The following is a 20557-nucleotide window of genomic DNA, read 5'->3' as shown; positions in this document are numbered from 1 at the left end:
TATTTATGTTGTCGGAATGCATTTGATTCCGGTCAACCCAAAAGCTATCAGCTGAGCAGAATAAGCCACTCTTATCGGACGGTTGGAAAGGACGTGTTTCCAAACCTCCCTGTACCAGCTTTTATGTAAACATAATTAATTATAATATATCATTGTTGTAGGAATATACGTGATTCACATGAACACTCCAAATGTTTGTCTGGGACGATATTTTCAGGAATTCTTTCCTAAGTTGATTGCGAGCAATATATGTATTTGACCTGATGCATAAGGTTCCTCTGTGTCTATTTGGATTGCTGTGTACGCTCAAGGATCAGTAACATGAAATACAGATACAAAATATTTTATCTTATTGGAGGGGTTTTGCAATATTCTAATAAACTTTTTTTGAAGGTGTTTAAGTTTTCACAATTTTTAACATGATTAGGTAGTTCATTAAAACATTTCAGGCCTTTGTAAAATATATTTTGCTTGTCCATTTCTGTTTTGAGAAGAGGTAATCTAAAATTATTATTTTCCCTGATTATGTAAGAATGGGTTTCATTCACATAAAACAAGTTTTTCACTTAGGTAGGCTGGTAATTTACCATGCTTGATATAAAATACAAATTTCATACTATGGTAAAAAATCAACTGTTTCACGCTCAGCCAGTTTAGTGCATCAAGCATACTCTTTATGGAAGTGTCGTACCTCACTTTCAATATAAATCTCATAGCTTTGTTTTGCATAATTTGTAACCTGTCTACTTGTGTTTCATTGGCAATAAAGAATATTGTAGGGCAATATAAGAAGTGCGGTTCTATGATGGATCTATAAACTTTCAACTTATATTTCTTACTAATAAGTTTACACGACCTCTTCCAAAATCCAATTTTTTTGCCCATTTTGGCAACAATATGATCTGTAAACCTCAGTTTATTGTCAATCAGGATCCCTAAGTACTTAAATATTTTGACATCCTCAATGCTCGTATTCATTATTTTTAGATCAAAATTATGTTGAACAGGATTGGTGCTAATACCGACCCTTGTGGTAAACCTATGTCCACTTGTGCCTCGGATGAAACTACTGACTCGATGGTTGTTCTTTGTTTCCGGTCTGATAAGAAGCTACTAAACCACTGCAATTCATTTTCCCTAATACCAATTTTTTGTAGTATATCGAGCATTATATTCCTATCAATTGTTTCGAACGCTCTTTTCAGGTCAATGAAAACTGCTACTATATGTTTTTTTAGGCTCAGCTCTTCCTTCCACCTAGATATGACGTAATTTAACGCCGTCTCGCAAGAGTGCCTTTCTCGGAAACCAGATTGTTCCTTTATAAGGATTTTATTATTTTCTAAGTAATTAAGCAGTTGATTTTTTATTACAATTTCCAGAATTTTTTCTATGTTCGGCAGTGTATTTATCGGCCTTAGTTCTTCTGCCATTATTGAATCTTTTACTTTCCTAATTGGTACTATTGTCGAAATTTTCCACATGTCTGGCACTATTCCAGTAGTCATGGATTTGTTTATAGTGGTTGCATAGAAGAAACCCATGTACGATACCGAATCTTTAATTACGCCTTCTGAAAGTAAATTTTTTCCCCCAGTTTTATTTTTGAACCTTTATGCTATACGTATAACATCCTCAACCGTAATTTCTTCGAATTTTAAACATGACCTAGTTGTACATTGGAAGTCGTTCTGACTCTGAACAACTTCAATTTCCCTGTTTATATCAACAATGCTATCTATAAAGAAGGAGTTCAATGCTTCAGCAATATCGCGGGGTGTATCATATGTCACACCTTTTACGATCACCGTCAAGATCTTTTCTTTTGGCCCCGTTAAGTTTACAGCATGCTTAAGATACTTCCACATTAGCCTGCTATCTGAACAATTGATATCAATATTATTCTCCATGTATTTAATCTTTTTAAATTTGATTAGTTTTTTGTAGTTGTTGTTGTTGTTGTAGCAATGCTCGCCCCACCTAATAGCCGCGACCGATCACAAATTGTCATCAATATCCTCTAACGGGAGTCCAAGGAAACTTGCCGTTTCAACAGGGGTAGACCATAAGGAAAGGGGTGTTAGAGGCGTTGGTTCCACATTACAATTAAAGAGATGGTTGGTGTCATGTGGGGACACATTGCAAGCAGGGCATACATTTTGTATGTCGGGGTTGATTCTGGATAGGTAAGAGTTTAACCTGTTACAGTATCCAGAACGAAGTTGAGCAAGAGTGACACGCGTTTCCCTGGGGAGTATGCGTTCCTCTTCTGCGAGTTCTGGATATTTTTCTTCAAGTACTGGATTCACCGGGCAATTCCCGACATAAAGGTCCGACGCCTGTCTATGGAGTTCACCAAGGACCTGCTTGTGTTTTTCCGCTTCATACGACTGGGTTCTCAGGTGCCGTATTTCCTCAAAATGCTTACGGAGATGACTCCTTAGGCCCCTAGGCGGTGCTGGTTCGTCAATCAGATGTCTGTTGGGATGTCCAGGTTTCTGGGTATTCAACAGAAACTGTTTGGTCAGCATCTCATTTCTCTCCCTGATGGGGAGTATTCTCGCCTCATTATGCAGATGGTGTTCTGGGGACATAAGAAGACAGCCCGTGGCGATTCTGAGAGCAGTATTTTGGCAGGCCTGTAGTTTCTTCCAGTGGGTGGTTTTTAGGCTTGGCGACCATATGGGTGACGCGTAGCACGTAATCGGCTGGCTAATTGCTTTGTATGTGGTCAAGAGCGTTTCTTTATCTTTTCCCCAGGTACTGCCAGCAAGGGATTTGAGGATTTTATTACGGCTCTGAATTCTTGGAACAATTGCGGTTGCGTGCGCACCAAAATGTAGATCCTGATCAAACGTCACACCCAAGATTTTGGGGTGTAGGACAGTCGGTAGCGTAGTGCCATCGACGTGGATGTTCAATATGGTCGACATTTGGGGCGTCCATGTTGTAAATAAGGTCGCGGAAGATTTAGTCGGTGACAATGCCAGGTTTCGCGAGGCGAAGAAACTGGAGAGATCAGGGAGATAGCCGTTTATTTTATTGCATAGCTCATCGATCTTTGGGCCTGGGCCTGTGGCCATTATTGTGCAGTCATCGGCGTAGGAAACGATTGTGACTCCTTCCGGTGGTGAAGGTAGCTTAGATATGTAGAAATTAAACAAAAGCGGGGATAGGACACCACCCTGTGGCACCCCTTGTTTAATTCTCCTTTGTTTTGATGTTTCGTTTCTGAATTGCACCGATGCCTGCCGACCACCCAGATAATTTGCGGTCCACCTTTTAAGACATGGGGGAAGGGTGGACCCTTCCAGGTCTTGCGGTAACGAGCCATGGTTGACCGTATCAAAAGCTTTTGATAGGTCTAACGCTACGAGTACTGTTCTATGGTGGGGATATTGATTCAGACCGCAATTTATCTGGGTGCTAATGACATTTAGCGCGGAGGTAGTGCTATGGAGTTTTCTGAAGCCATGCTGATGAGGGGCTAGCTGCAAATGTGCTTGGAAATAAGGGAGCAAAATGGCTTCAAGCGTCTTTGCCACTGGCGATAGGAGATATCGGACGATATGACTCACCTACGTTAGCTGGTTTCCCAGGCTTTAGTAGCGGGACCACCATGGCCATTTTCCATTTCTCGGGTATGACAAAGGTGGAAAGAGACAGGTTGAAGACATGCGCTAAATATTTGAAACCCTCTTTCCCTAGGTTTTTAAGCATCGGCATGGCTATGCCGTCTGGGCCCACTGCTTTGGATGGTTTAGCGCGACCAATGGCGTCCTCAACCTCTCTAGCGGTGATGGTAATTGGTGACGCGCTGAGTTTGTGTTTATGTGCGTGTCTATTGGCTCTCCGTCTATCTTTGTCGACCGTAGGATGCATTATATATTGTCGGCAGAAAGCGCTCGCGCATTTTTTCGCATCCGACAGCACCTTATCGCCAAAGGCGATGGAAACTTTGTCTTTGTGCTTAGTCGGATTCGATAGGGACTTTACGGTGGACCAAAGTTTACCTACACCGGTAGAGAGGTTACAACCTCTTAGGTGCTCTTCCCATTTCGCCCGCTTGTGTTCGTCCACAAGCAATCTGATGCGTTGGTTTATATCCCTTATTTGGGGGTCGCCTGGATCAAGCTGTCTTATAAGGTCGCGTTCCCTCGCTAAGCTCGCGGCCTCCGCCGGGAAGTGGGGCCGGATTTCGGGAATTCTCCCGGCGGGAATGAAATGTGCCGAGGCGGATTCAATGACCTTACGGAAGGCACGCTCCCCTTGGCGGGCATCAGTCGGGATAGGGAGGGCAGCAAAGCTGCTGTCTGTTGCAGATTTATATTCTTCCCACTTTCCTTTTTTGAAGTTTATGAAAGTGCGTTTTTCGGTGACGATGAATTCGGCGGTACGCTCGAACGAAATAAGTATGGGCAGGTGGTCGGATGCCAATGTTACCATCGGCTGCCAGTTGACGCAGTTTACGAGTTCTGCGCTCACGATTGAGATATCTGGCGAGCTATGACAGCTTCCTACCATACGTGTGGGGGCGTCTCCGTTTATTGTGCAGAACGTCGTTTCGTCTATTTGATCCGCCAACATCTCACCCCTACTGTCCGCCCGCAAGTTTGAATGCCATAGGTCGTGATGGGCATTGAAATCGCCTAAGATAATGCGATTGTTGCCAGTGAGTAAGGCCTCGATATTAGGGCGGTATCCACTGGGGCAACAGGTGACAGGAGGGATGTAGATGTTGATGATTTCTAGATTTGCATCGCCTGACCGGACAGATAGGCCTTGACGTTCTAAGACATTGTCACTGCGGTCGATGCCAGGATCAAATATATGATATTGCACAGAGTGGTGTATAATAAACGCGAGGCCGCCTCCATTTCCGCTCTCGCGGTCTTTCCTGTGGACATTATAACCAGAGCAGGTCTGCAATGCAGATCTTGCTGTGAGTTTAGTCTCTTGAATCGCAGCAATGCGGATGTTGTGCCGCTTCATGAAATCGACTCTCTCCGTAATCTTCCCAGTTAGTCCATTACAGCTGAACTGCAGAATTCTGAAGTGCATGAGGGGTGACGCCGCCACTCTAGGGGTAAGTGAGGGGTGACTACGCCTAGGTTGTGGAAGGCCAGGACGTAATTGCTGTTGTGGCCTTGGGACTGGGCGCCCTTGGGCAAGCATTGGGGTACCCGGATGATTTTGGTTTGCGACCTGGCAACATGGCGCGATGAAACCCGTCGGGGGGTTGCCGTCGCGGAGACCAGAACATCTAGGAAAGTGGCACCACCCAAGGCAGGAGCTGCATTGAGCGGATGTCGCAAACCTATATATTCTGTGCTGGCAGACGGTGCAAACGGAGGCAGGGACTAAGAGTCTGTTTCCCTGACCTGCACGATTGCTGCCAGAAAAGAGGGGGGGAGAAGAAGACGGGGGCAGGGGCTGATGCTCAGCAATGCTACCAGCTCTACTACGAAGGTAGTAGTTATGAGTGGTATCAGCTGTTTGAGTTGTTGGCGCCGTGGGGCGCGAGCAGCAGCGGGTACTTGTTGTGGCTTGCTGAGCAGCGAAGCTGCTGGAAGGTAGTGGGGATACGCTTAGGCGTAGACTACGGGACGCCCTTGGGCGTGAGCAGCAAGGAGCCACAAAAGATTTATAAAAGTTACGTGGACGTCGGGTTTTGGGATCAAGCCCAGAACAACCTGTCCGATGCAACCATCCCTTGCACGAGACACACTGAACAGAGTATGACCGTCCTAAAAAGATTCTTTTCTGGCAAATGCAGCAAAACCATTTCTCAGGACCGGGGTCAGGAGACGGACCCGGATTGGGTTCGATACCTTCCCGGAGTAAGAGAATATGTAGCAGTCCTGCTGCAAGGAGCTGCTGGGAGGATGACAATTTGTGGGAGGGACGAAACAAATTAAATGGGGTCACACTGAAATGACAGTCCTTGGTCGGGAAAAATCCCGAGTCGCTCCGGTACATAGAACCGACTGCCTTGGGAAGCGAGTTTTTTGTAGTACTTCGCGACCATGTTATATTTGGTATAGTCACCCTGCTGTCCGCTTCAACATAGCTGATTTTTTAAGGCTGTATAACTCTGCAATTTATTTTGCCTTTGGAAAAATTACCTATTTGAAAATAAGCTGGCTGAAAAATAGTGGCATAACAGCTTAAGTTAAATCAACAATTGAAAATCTCAACCAAGCGATTTGTAAAAAAAGGCTAATTTGTCTCTGTTTCTTATTTTTCTTTTTATGACAGAGCATAACGTTCTTCAGCAAAATTTGAGCAGAAAATAGAAAACTCAAAAGTGACTCCGGTTGTTATGTCCGCAGCATTTATTTGGTTCAAAGTCACAACCAATATCATCGCCAGTAGCGCCAATAACACCAAACCCGTGCCTGACACAATAAAATGACAAAACTTTAATTGCGTTTTCCCATAAAAACAAAAATTTTTCGTTAAATCTGCTTACAATATAACGTGCACCTTTTAGTACTAGCACGGCTGCTTTGAGAACGATTTTTTTTACTCCTCGAACCTTTGGTACAGTGGTTTTTCATCACCTCCTACGACAGCCATGTCTACAGCACAAACATTTTAAGCCCCTCAAACCACAGGGAAGAATTTTTCATTTGCTGAGAATGGACTGTTTTCCAAGCTTATCTAAGCTCGGTTGCCTTTACTTTAAGAAGGCGTTTGGTTATTATCAAATCCGGACAAGTAAGAAAATAACCACTAAGGCTCAGTGTTTCAGTTCAAATTTACACTACACTACACTTAAAGCCCCCCAGCAGGTTAGAGGTCTGAGAATATACCCGCGGTAGGTATGCCTGACGTAAGAGGCGACTAAAATACCAAATGGATTCAAGGGGTTGTGTATTGCAACCCTCTCAAGGGGTTACCAGCGCAACCTATAGCTTCTCCAACTCACCTACCCGTGGCGAATCATGTTTCATTAACAGCCGAGGCTCTGGCGACCCCAAGTTCCTCATGGAACCAGGGTATGGGGAGGTCGGGATGGCCTAGAATGTTTAATGTGGACATATAAATCGTTCCCGAGATGGTCTGGATAGTACCTTAATGGTGCTTTGTTACCGGAACGTACCGGATCTATATCCGGCAAAGGACCATCAACATCAATAACACTCCACAAAGCCTTCGGGGAGTGTCATTATCGTTAATACAACAACACCAACAACTACACTTAAAGAGATAAGAAGTACAATTTTATGTTATCGACCAAAATGGCAAGTTTAAACTCTAATCAACTTATCTGAAGTACAAACTCGCACTGAAAAGGCGAGCCTAAAAGATTCCATTTTTGAACAAAGATTGAATTATACAATAAAAAAATCTAATACCTGTGGAAGTTGTGTGCTTTTTCCGCTACCAGTTTCGCCAACTAATACCAAAACCTGATTCTTTTCCAAACAATATAAAATATCTCTCCGGTATTTATAAATGGGCAGTCGTTTTCTCTGTTCGATTATTGGCAGGGAATGATTTGCATTGAATACAAAACTAGAATCCGTTTCATTAGTAGTAACATAATCATCTCTTTTGGACCCTACTTCATCGACATCTGGAAGAAAATCAGAAATGAATGTGTTGATCAATTGCGAAGGGACTATTAAATTACTTCGAAGCTACAGTATGAGAAAGGGGTTTGTTCGAGAGATTGCTAATATTAATTTAAAATTTAAACCTATTTGTAATTTATTGAATGAGGCATCGTAGTTATTTCACAACCTTATGGGAAGTTTTAATTGGTTCAGGTACTGTAGGGAGTATATATTAATGTAAAACTTTTGTAGATTTTAAAGTTGTCCTACATTAACAACAGCAGCTAATTTGGCTATTCAACTAAAAGAAAGTAACATACTGTGGCGAATTTTCACATCACTAAATAAATGTACAACAACAAAAACATTAAAGCAAGCTACATAAACATATTAATCATCATTTACCCACATACATACAAGGCAACGGAGAGATACTCACAAACACATGTAATGATCAGCCGAAGTAGTGTTCACATATACACGCGAGAGACTATAAACAACAAATATACATGTACGTAGATGGCTGGTAACGTTGAAGTTCACGAAATTACTAGACCTTAGTAGAAATAAGCGAATGAAGCAGAATGTGTAAAATAAGCGGAGTTTCCCTAAATTCGTTAAAATACTATAGATGATCTAAATTATCAACCCTTTGAAGGGGTTGGCAGCGCAATATATAGCTTCTCCAACCCAATAGTCAGCCTCACCTACCCGGGGCGAATCACCCCAGCGGGTTAGGGGGTCAGAATATACCCGCGGTAGGTATGCCTGTCGTAAGAGGCGACTATAATACCAGATTCAAGGGGCTGTGTAGCCCAACCATTCAGGTTGCCAGCGCAATATATAGCTTCTCCAAACCCAATTGTCAACCCCACCTATCCGTGGCGAATCCTGTTTCACTAACAGACGAGGCTCTGGCGACCCTAAGCTCCTCATGGAACTTGGGGGTGGGGAGGGAGGGGATGGCCTGAAGGTTTAATGTGGCCACATAAATCGTTCCCGAGAGGGTGGGAGGGCGGAATGGTCTAGAAGGTTTCATGTGGTCATGCCAAATCGTTCCCGACCCCAAGCTCCTCATGGAACTTGGTGGTGGGGAGGGAGGGGATGGCCTGAAGGTTTAATGTGGCCACATAAATCGTTCCCGAGATGGTCGGGCTAGTACTTTAATGGGCTTGTTACCAGGACGTACCGGATCTGCATCCGGCAAAGGAACATCTACATCGATAAGACTCGCCAAGGCCTTCGGGGAGTGTCCTTATCGCTACAACAACAACATGGCTCGCCTTATCGCTATAAAAACAACAAAATGGCTCGATACTTGTGCACAGCGTGGCAACGATTAACTGTTATAGATCAAGATCCCAGAGGCGTCGAACAATTCTGATTTTCTGGCAAAGATAATGTGTTGTTGCTGTTGTTGTAGCGATAAGGTTACTCCCCGAAGGCTTTGGGGAGTGTTATCGATGTGATGGTCCTTTGCCGGATATAGATCCGGTACGCTCCGGTACCACAGCACCATTAAGGTGCTAGCCCGACCATCTCGGGAACGATTTATGTGGCCACATTAAACCTTCAGGCCATCCCCTCCCTCCCCACCCCAAGTTCCATGAGGAGCTTGGGGTCGCCAGAGCCTCGTCTGTTAGTGAAACAGGATTCTCCGCGGATAGGTGAGGTTGACAATTGGGTTTGGAGAAGCTATATATTGCGCTGGCAACCTGAAGGGTTGCGCTACATACCCCTTGAATCTGGGATTTTAGTCGCCTCTTACGACAGGCATACCTACCGCGGGTATATTCTGACCCCCTTACCCGCTGGGGGAAGAGAATGTGTCGGAAAGAGTAGTGTTGGCGTGTGCTATGAAGGTCTTTTACGGTCCTCATCATCTCCCACATGTTTTTCAATTGGCTATATACATATTTAACGCGTTCTAAAACCTTCAAAACTGAATTAATTAATATTATGCTTTGTCATAATTAACAGCGAGGACACTCAAATCAAATCTGAACAAAAATTCATCGGCTAAGTAAAGCACATGTAAGATTAAATAATAAATATGAATAGATTGTAAACTGACGATATACAATTTTTTAATGTGAAGTACAGCTGAGTAGGATGAAATTTGGAATAGGTATGTCTATGACTACAAAAGCTCTTAATTATTAAGGGAGGAAAGAATACTGATGAAAAGCAGGTCCGAAAATGCAAATGTGGCATAGTTAGAGTTATAATTCTGGCACAAAAAGCGGAAAGGCTCATGTGATTCAAAATTAGTTCCATATTGCTTTAGAAAGAGAGGTTTGAAATATTTTAATGGCCGATAAGGAAAATTGAATGGAAAAAGAGAAATGGGCTAGAAACCAAGCCGTTTAGTAATTTGATAACAAGAAGTTCCCTACGACTGGCAAGGGTAGGAGGGTTAATGAGTTTAGGACGATTTGTATATTGGGGCAGGTTATACGAAGGATCCCAATGAAAATCACTTTACGCAAAAAGTAATAACTGTTTCTGGTTTGATTCAATTCCATCTATAACAAGGTAATTTGGGTTCGAAATTATTGAACTGTATTGAAGTATCGGTCTAACTAATTCCGGGAAAAAAAACTTTAGTTACAAAAGTGTCGCTAATACCTTTCATGATCGTCTTATAAACGTTAAAACACCTCCTGCTTTATGGACTGTTGCCTGATATGTGGGTTAAAACTAAGTTTGCAGTCCATAGTAACCCCCCAAATAAAAACCAACCCTCTTTTCAATTGTAATGTGGAACCTAGTCCTTCAACAGAAACTTGCCATGGCCCTTCCCTGTTAAAACCGCCAGTTTCCTTAGTCTTTCTTTAAAGGACTGTGATGACAATTTGTGAGTGGTCGCACGCATTGAATGAGGCGAGTGACTGTTAACACAAATACATTTGACAGCTTTCGAAACGCATGCCCTTTCAAATCGAGTTACAGAATAAGCCCGAGATATTGAGGAGTACTTTGTTGTCTTAGCCGAAATTTAAAAGAAGTTTATTCTTAACGCTGAGTCCTTTATTTGCATGTCCGTTGATAACTTCGGACATCTTAGCGAAAATAGGAACCGACGAGTACTCCAAATTAAATATTGAAGCCGAATAAGCTTTATGTCTCATCCTTTTATGATTATACTTTGGCGAATTTTGACTTCACTAGGCTGTTAGTAAATAATCACGCAACAACAAAAACATTAAAGCAAGTCACACTTATGTACATGAACACTTCAATCATAATTTACACACATACATGGAACGCTACGAGAAGTACATACACACACATAACCAGCAGCTGTTGTTGTTGTTGTAGCGGTGCTTCGCCCCTAATAGTTGCGTACGATCACAAATTGTCATCAATAACCTCTTACGGGAGTCCAAGGAAACTTGCTGTTTCAACAGGGGTGGACCATAATAAAAGGGGTGTTAGAGGCGTTGGTTCCACATTAGAATTAAAGAGATGGTTGGTGTCATGTGGGGACACATTGCAAGCGGGGCATACATTTTGTATGTCGGGGTTGATTCTGGATAGGTAAGAGTTTAACTTGTTACAGTATCCAGAACGAAGTTGAGCTAGAGTGACTCGCGTTTCCCTGGGAATTATGCGTTCCTCTTCCGTAAAATTTGGGTACTGTTCTTTGAGTACTGGATTCACCGGATAATTCCTGGCATAAAGGTCCGACGCCTGTTTGCGGAGTTAACCAAGGACCTGCTTGTGTTTTTTGCTTCATACGGCTGAGTTCTGAGGTGCCGTATTTCCTCAAAATGCTTACGGAGATGACTCCTTAAGCCCCTAGGCGGTGCTGGTTCATCAATCAGATGCCTGTTGGTATGCCCAGGTTTCTGGGTATTCAACAGGAACTGTTTGGTCAGCATCTCATTTCTCTCCCTGATGGGGAGTATTTTCGCCTCATTATGCAGATGGTGTTCTGGGGACATAAGGAGACAGCCCATGGCGGCTCGGACAGCAGTATTTTGGCAGGCCTGTAGCTTCTTCCAGTGGGTAATTTTTAGGCTTGCTGACCATATAGCGGACGCGTAGCATGCAATCGGCTGGCCAATTGCTTGGTATGTGGTAATGAGCGTTTCTTTGTTGTTGTTGTTGTTGTTGTAGCAATGCTCGCCCCACCTAATAGCCGCGACCGATCACAAATTGTCATCAATATCCTCTAACGGGAGTCCAAGGAAACTTGCCGTTTCAACAGGGGTGGACCATAAGGAAAGGGGTGTTAGAGGCGTTGGTTCCACATTACAATTGAAGAGATGGTTGGTGTCATGTGGGGACACATTGCAAGCGGGGCATACATTTGGTATGTCGGGGTTGATTCTGGATAGGTAAGAGTTTAACCTGTTACAGTATCCAGAACGAAGTTGAGCAAGAGTGACACGCGTTTCCCTGGGGAGTATGCGTTCCTCTTCCGCAAGTTTTGGATAATTTTCGTTAAGTACTGGATTCACCGGGCAATTCCCGGCATAAAGGTCCGACGCCTGTTTATGGAGTTCACCAAGGACCTGCTTGTGTTTTTTCACTTCATACGGCTGGGTTCTCAGGTGCCGTATTTCCTCAAAATGCTTACGGAGATGACTCCTTAAGCCCCTAGGCGGTGCTGGTTCATCAATCACATGTCTGTTGGGATGCCTAGGTTTCTGGGTATTCAACAGGAACTGTTTGGTCAGCATCTCATTTCTCTCCCTGATGGGGAGTATTCTCGCCTCATTATGCAGATGGTGTTCTGGGGACATAAGAAGACAGCCCGTGGCGATTCTGAGAGCAGTATTTTGGCAGGCCTGTAGTTTTTTCCAGTGAGTGATATTTAGGCTTGGCGACCATATAGGTGACGCGTAGCACGTAATCGGCTGGCTAATTGCTTTGTATGTAAGCGTTTCTTTATCTTTTCCCCAAGTACTGCCAGCGAGGGATTTGAGGATTTTGTTACGGCTCTGAATTCTCGGAACAATTGCGGCTGCGTGCTCACCAAAATGTAGATCCTGATCAAACGTCACACCCAAGATTTTGGGGTGTCGGACAGTCGGTAGCGTAGTGCCATCGACGTGGATGCTCAAAATGGTCGACATTTGGGGCGTCCATGTTGTAAATAAGGTCGCGGAAGATTTAGTCGGTGACAATGCCAGGTTTCGCGAGGCGAAGAAACTGGAGAGATCAGGGAGATAGCCGTTTATTTTATTGCATAACGGATCGATCTTTGGGCCTGGGCCTGTGGCCATTATTGTGCAGTCATCGGCGTAGGAAACGATTGTGACTCCTTCCGGTGGTGAAGGTAGCTTAGATATGTAGAAATTAAACAAAAGTGGGGATAGGACACCACCCTGTGGCACCCCCTGTTTTATTCTCCTTGGTTTTGATGTTTCGTTTCTAAATTGCACTGATGCCTGCCGACCACCCAGATAATTTGCGGTCCACCTTTTAAGACATGGGGGAAGGGTAGACCCTTCCAGGTCCTGCAGTAACGAGCCATGGTTGACCGTATCAAAAGCTTTTGATAGGTCTAGCGCTACGAGTACTGTTCTATGGTGGGGGTATTGATTTAAACCGCAATTTATCTGGGTGCTAATGGCATTTAGAGCGGTGATAGTGCTATGGAGTTTTCTGAAGCCATGCTGATGAGGGGCTAGCTGCAAATTTGCTTGGAAATAAGGTAGCAAAATGGCTTCAAGCGTCTTTGCCACTGGCGATAGGAGAGATATCGGACGATACGACTCACCTATGTTAGCTGGTTTCCCAGGCTTTAGTAGCGGGACCACCTTGGCCATTTTCCATTTCTCAGGTATGACAAAGGTGGAAAGAGACAGATTGAAGACATGCGCTAAATATTTGAACCCCTCTTTCCCTAGGTTTTTAAGCATCGGCATGGCTATACCGTCTGGGCACACTGCTTTGGATGGTTTAGCACGACCAATGGCGTCCTCAACCTCTTTAGCGGTGATGGTGATTGGTGACGCGCTGAATTTGTGTTTATGTGCGCGTCTATTGGCTCTCCGTCTATCTTTGTCGACCGTAGGATGCATTATATATTGTCGGCAGAAAGCGCGCGCGCATTTTTTCGCGTCCGACAGCGCTTTGTCGCCAAAGGCGATGGAAACTTTGTCTTTGTGCTTAGTCGGATTCGATAGGGACTTTACGGTGGACCAAAGTTTACCCACACCAGTAGAGAGGTTACAACCTCTTAGGTGCTCCTCCCATTTCGCCCGCTTGTGTTCATCTACAAGCAATCTGATGCGTTGGTTTATATCCCTTATCTTCCCAGTTAGTCCATTACAGTTTAACTGCAGAATTCTGAAGTGCATAAGGGGAGACGTCGCCACTCTGGGGGTAAGTGACGGGTGACTACGCCTGGGTTGGGGAAGGCCAGGACGCAAATGCTGTTGTGGCCCTAGGACTGGGCGTCCTTGGGCAAGCATTGGGGTACCCGGATGATTTGGGTTTGCGACCTGGCAACATGGCGTGATGAAACCCGTCGGGGGGTTGCCGTCGCGGAGACCAGAACATCTAGGGAAGTGGCACCACCCAAGGCAGGAGCTGCATTGGGCGGATGTCGCAAACATATATATTCTGTGCTGGCAAACGGTGTAAACGGAGGTAGGGACTAAGAGTCTGTTTCCCTGACCTACACGATTGCTGCCGGAAAAGAGGGGGAGAAGACGGGGGCAGGGGCTGTTGCTCAGCATTGCTTCCGACTCTACTACGAAGATTGTAGTTATGAGTGGTAGCAGCTGTTTGAGTTGTTGGCGCCGTGGGGCGCGAGCAGCAGCGGGTGAGATGTTGGCGGATCAAATAGAAGAAACGACGTTCTGCACAATAAACGGAGACGCCCCCACACGTATGGTAGGAAGCTGTCACAGCTCGCCAGATATCTCAGTCGTGAGCGCAGAACTCGTAAACTGCGTCAACTGGCAGCCGATGGTAACATTGGCATCCGACCACCTGCCCATACTTATTTCGCTTGAGCGTAACGCCGACTTCATCGTCACTGAAAAACGCACTTTCATACAGACAGCCGCCTAGCTGCCCTCCCTATCCCGACTGATGCCCGCCAAGGGGAGCGTGCCTTCCGTAAGGTCATTAAATCCGCCTCGGCACATTTCATTCCCGCCGGGAGAATTCCCGAAATCCGGCCCCACTTCCCGGCGGAGGCCGCAAACTTAGCGAGAGAACGTAACCTTATAAGACAGCTTGACCCAGGCGACCCCCAAATAAGGGATATAAACCAACGCATCAGATTGCTTGTAGATGAACACAAGCGGGCGAAATGGGAGGAGCACCTAAGAGGTTGTAACCTCTCTACCGGTGTTGGTAAACTTTGGTCCACCGTAAAGTCCCTATCGAATCCGACTAAGCACAAAGACAAAGTTTCCATCGCCTTTGGCGACAAAGTGCTGTCGGACGCGAAAAATGCGCGAGCGCTTTCTGCCGACAATATATAATGCATCCTACGGTCGACAAAGATAGACGGAGAGCCAATAGACGCGCACATAAACACAAATTCAGCGCGTCACCAATCACCATCACCGCTAAAGAGGTTGAGGACGCCATTGGTCGTGCTAAACCATCCAAAGCAGTGGGCCCAGACGGCATAGCCATGCCGATGCTTAAAAAACTAGGGAAAGAGGGGTTCAAATATTTAGCACATGTCTTCAATCTGTCTCTTTTCACCTTTGTCATACCTGAGAAATGGAAAATGGCCAAGGTGGTCCCGCTACTAAAGCCTGGGAAACCAGCTAACATAGGTGAGTCGTATCGTCCGATATCTCTCCTATCGCCAGTGGCAAAGACGCTTGAAGCCATTCTGCTCCCTTATTTCCAAGCAAATTTGCAGCTAGCCCCTCATCAGCATGGCTTCAGAAAACTCTATAGCACTACCACCGCGCTGAATGCCATTAGCACCCAGTTAAATTGCGGTTTAAATCAATACCCCCACCATAGAACAGTACTCGTAGCGCTAGACCTATCAAAAGCTTTTGATACGGTCAACCATGGCTCGTTACTGCAGGACCTGGAAGGGTCTACCCTTCCCCCATGTCTTAAAAGGTGGACCGCAAGTTATCTGGGTGGTCGGCAGGCATCGGTGCAATTTAGAAACGAAACATCAAAACCAAGGAGAATTAAACAGGGGTGCCACAGGGTGGTGTCCTATCCCCACTTTTGTTTAATTTCTACATATCTAAGCTACCTTCACGACCGGAAGGAGTCACAATCGTTTCCTACGCCGATGACTGCACAATAATGGCCACAGGCCCAGGCCCAAAGATCGATGCGCTATGGAATAAAATAAATGGCTACCTTCCTGATCTCTCCAGTTTTTTCGCCTCGCGAAACCTGGCATTATCACCGACTAAATCTTCTGCGACCTTATTTACAACATGGACGCCCCAAATGTCGACCATTTTGAACATCCACGTCGATGGCACTACGCTACCGACTGTCCGACACCCCAAAATCTTGGGTGTGACGTTTGATCAGGATCTACATTTTGGTGAGCACGCAGCCGCAATTGCTCCGAGAATTCAGAGCCGTAACAAAATCCTCAAATCCCTCGCTGGCAGTACTTGGGGAAAAGATAAAGAAACGCTCATGACTACATACAAAGCAATTAGCCATCCGATTACGTGCTACGCGTCACCCATATGGTCGCCAAGCCTAAAAATCACCCAGTGGAAGAAACTACAGGCCTGCCAAAATACTGATCTCAGAATCGCCACGGGCTGTCTTCTTATGTCCCCAGAACACCATCTGCATAATGAGGCGAGAATACTCCCCATCAGGGAGAGAAATGAGATGCTGACCAAACAGTTCCTGTTGAATACCCAGAAACCTGGGCATCCCAACAGACATCTGATTGATGAACCAGCACCGCCTAGGGGCTTAAGGAGTCATCTCCGTAAGCATTTTGAGGAAATACGGCACCTGAGAACCCAGCCGTATGAAGTGAAAAAACACAAGCAGGTCCTTGGTGAACTCCATAAACAGGCGTCGGACCTTTATGCCGGGAATTGCCCGGTGAATCCAGTACTTAACGAAAATTATCCAAAACTTGCGGAAGAGGAACGCATACTCCCCAGGGAAACGCGTGTCACTCTTGCTGAACTTCGTTCTGGATACTGTAACAGGTTAAACTCTTACCTATCCAGAATCAACCCTGACATACAAAATGTATGCCCCGCTTGCAATGTGTCCCCACATGACACCAACCATCTCTTCAATTGTAATGTGGAACCAACGCCTCTAACACCCCTTTCCTTATGGTCCACCCCTGTTGAAACGGTAAGTTTCCTTGGACTCCCGTTAGAGGATATTGATGACAATTTGTGATCGGTCGCGGCCATTAGGTGGGGCGAGCATTGCTACAACAACAACAACAACAACAGCAACAGCGGGTACTTGTTGTGGCTTGCTGAGCAGCGGGGCTGCTGGAAGGTAGTGGGGGGCGCTTAGACGTAGACTACGGGACGCCCTTGGGCGTGAACAGCAAGGAGCCACAAAAGATTTATAAAAGTTACGTGGACGTCGGGTTTTGGGATCAAGCCCAGAACAACCTGTCCGATGCAACCATCCCTTGCACGAGACACACTGAACAGAGTATGACCGTCCTAAAAAGATTCTTTTCCGGCAGATGCAGCAAAACCATTTCTCAAGACCGGGGTCAGGAGACGGACCCGGATTGGATTCGATGCCTTCCCGGAGTAAGAGAATATGGAGCAATCCTGCTGCTAGGAGCTGCTGGGAGGATGACAATTTGTGGGAGAGACGAAAACAATTAGATGGGGTCACACTGAAATGACAGTCCTTGGTCGGGAAAAATCCCGAGTCGCTCCGGTACATAGAACCGACTGTCTGGTGGCGAAGGTAGCTTAGATTTGTAGAAATTAAACAAAAGTGGGGATAGGACACCACCATGTGGCACCACTTGTTTAATTCTTCTTAGTTTTGATGTCTCATTTCTAAATTGCACCGATGCCTGCCGACCACCCAGATAATTTGCGACCACCTTTTAAGACATGGGGAAGGGGGATTCAAGGGGTTGTGTAGCGCAATATATAGCTTCTCCAACCCAATTGTCAACCTCACCTTCGAGCGGCGAATCCCGTTTCACTAACAGACGAGGCTCTGGTGACCCCAAGCTCCTCAGGGAACTTGGGTGTGGGGAGGGAGGGATGGCCTGAAGGTTTAATGTGGCCATATAAATCGTTCCCGAGATGGTCGGGCTAGCAACTTAATGGTGCTGTTACCGGAGCGTATCGGATCTGTATCCGACAAAGGACCATCACATGGATAACACTCCCCAAAGCCTTCGGAGAGTAACCTAATCGCTACAACAACAACAACAACAACAACAACAACATGGGGAAGGGTAGACCCTTCCAGGTCTTGCAGTAACGTGCCATGGTTGACCGGATCAAAAGCTTTTGATAGGTCTAGCGCAACGAGTTTGGTGGGGGTTTTGATTTAAACCGCAATTTATCTGGGTGCAGATGGCATTTAGCACGGTGGTGGTGCTATGGAGTTTTCTGAAGCCATGGTGATGACAGGCTAGCTGCAAATTTGCTTTGCAGTACGGGAGCAAAATGGCTTCAAGCGTCTTGGCTACTGGAGATAGGAGAGATATCGGGCGATATGACTCTCCTATGTTAGCTGGTTTCCCAGCCTTTAGTAGCGGGACCACCTTGGCCATTTTCCATTTTTCGGGTATGACAAAGGTGGAAAGAGACAGGTTGAAGACATTTGCTAAATATTTGAAACCCTCTTTCCCTAGGCTTTTAAGCATCGGCATGGCTATGCCGTCTGGGCCCACTGCTTTGGATGGTTTAGCATGACCGATGGCATCCTCAACCTCTCTGGCGGTGATGGTAATTGGTGACGCGCTGAATTTATGTTTATGTGCGTGTCTGTTGGCCCTCCGTCTATCTTTGTCAACCGTAGAATGCATTATATATTGTCAGCGCTCACTTCGGGAATTCTACCGGCGGGAATGAAACGTGCCGAGGTGGCATCAGTCGGGATAGAGAGGGCAGCAAAGCGGTTGTCTGTAAAGGATTTGTATTCGTCCCACTTTCCTTTTTTAAAGTTTATGAAAGTGCGTTTTTCTGTGACGATGAAGTCGGCGGTACGCTCGAGCGAAATAATTATAGGCAGGTGGTCGGATGCCAATGTTACCATCGGCTACCAGTTGACGCAGTTTACGAGTTCTGCGCTCACGATTGAAATATCCGGCGAACTGTGACAGCTTCCTACCATACGTGTGGGAGCGTCTCCGTTTATTGTGCAGAACGTTAATTCTTCTATTTGATCCGCCAACATCTCACCCCTACTGTCCGCCCGCAAGTTTCAATGCCATAGATCGTGATGGGCTTTGAAATCGCCTAAGATAATGCGATTCTTCACAGTGAGTAAGGCGCTGATATTAGCGTGGTATCAACTGGGGCAACAGGTGGCAGGAGAGATGTAGATGTGGATGATTTCTAGGCTTGCATCGCCTGACCGGACAGAAGCCAATAGTAGCACAATATGGCACACAATGTTTGTCAACGTAGTGTGGCCTCAAGCGATGTCGAGGGGCATTGTTGAGGCGGGCACTCGGCACTCACAGGTCTGTGTGCGGAAAAGGTTGGTCACATCCCTTGATTTTAATTGTGATGGAGTTTTAAGACGGAGCATAATTTGATGCCAAGCTCACTCTGTTTGTCAACGTAGTGCGGCCCTTTAAGCAATATCTAAGGAAAACCAAGCTCCGTCGTTAACAATGTATTTATACATTGTTGTAACACTGCAGGACAGAAAAGGTTGGTCACATTCCTAAATTGCGACAAAAACACAATATCTCAATCTGATTAACTTGTTAATCAGATATCGAGATATCAAAATCAATGAAAGAGGGACTCTGAGGCAAGCACGGAACTCGCGGTGGAGTTACCGTGCAACCGGGTGCCATTACCCGAAAATGGAAGAGGAGGATGGATAGTCCTCCTCGGCTAAACCAAGGCTGGTTGACTTGAACACCCCAGCTCACCGATTTGGTACCAACTTGTTTGGCCGAAGATCAACGGACATTGGTCTGTGTTTTACACCGGAGGTAAGTCTACGAAGACAGGGACTCCCGTAAGCACTCACTGTCTGTCCATTTCCGCTCTCGCCGCTTTTTCTGTGGACTTTATACCCAGAATAGGTCCGCAGTGCAGATCTTGCTGTGAGTTAAGTCTCTTGAATCGCAGCAATGCGGATGTTGTGCCGCTTCATGAAATCGACTATCTCCGTGATCTTCCCAGTTAATCCATTACAGTGTAACTGCAGAATTCTAAAGTGCATAGGGGGAGACGTCGTCACTCTGGGAGTAAGTGACGGGTGACTACGCCTGGGTTGTGGAAGACTAGGACGCAACTGATGTTGTGGTCCTGGGACTGGACGTCCTTGGGTAAGCATTCCGTCGCGGAGACCAGAACATCTAGGAAAGTGGCACCGTCCATGGCAGGAGCTGTATTGGGCGGATGTCTCAAACATATATATTCTGTGCCGGCAAACGGTGCAAAGGGAGGTAGGGACTAAGAGCCTGTTTCCCTGACTTACGCGATTGCTGCCGGAAAAGAGAGGGAGAGAAGACGGGGCAGGGGATGATGCTCGGCATTGCTTCCGACCCAACTACGGAGATTGTAGGTGTGAGTGGGAGCAGCCGTATGAGTGGTGGTGCCGTGGGGCGCGAGCAACATCGGGTCGCTTCCCAAGGCAGTCGGTTCTATGTACCGGAGCGACTCGGGATTTTTCCCGACCAAGGACTGTCATTTCAGTGTGACCCCATTTAATTTGTTTCGTCCCTCCCACAAATTGTCATCCTCCCAGCAGCTCCTTGCAGCAGGACTGCTACATATTCTCTTACTCCGGGAAGGTATCGAAACCAATCCGGGTCCGTCTCCTGACCCCGGTCCTGAGAAATGGTTTTGCTGCATTTGCCAGAAAAGAATCTTTTTAGGACGGTCATA

The 20557-nt window shown here is 45.9% G+C and overlaps 2 protein-coding genes across 2 annotated transcripts in view; both read right to left on the bottom strand.

The window, feature by feature from the left end:
• The window catches only part of LOC137243966 (probable ATP-dependent RNA helicase DHX35), a 106870-nt gene that overhangs the window by 81187 nt on the left and 5126 nt on the right, over positions 1-20557 (bottom strand). Inside the window, exon 2 of the mRNA XM_067772348.1 lies at positions 7362-7582. Coding sequence (XP_067628449.1) covers positions 7362-7582 — 221 coding nt within the window. The remainder of the gene's footprint in view (positions 1-7361; positions 7583-20557) is intronic.
• Cpes (Ceramide phosphoethanolamine synthase) overlaps positions 1-20557 on the bottom strand; it is a 43836-nt gene that overhangs the window by 18153 nt on the left and 5126 nt on the right. The gene's annotated exons all lie outside the window — the stretch shown is intronic.

This window comes from Eurosta solidaginis, chromosome 3 (assembly GCF_040869045.1).
Source record: "Eurosta solidaginis isolate ZX-2024a chromosome 3, ASM4086904v1, whole genome shotgun sequence".
In the NCBI taxonomy this organism is placed as follows: domain Eukaryota; kingdom Metazoa; phylum Arthropoda; class Insecta; order Diptera; family Tephritidae; genus Eurosta; species Eurosta solidaginis.
This window is presented reverse-complemented; position numbering and strand designations above follow the sequence as displayed.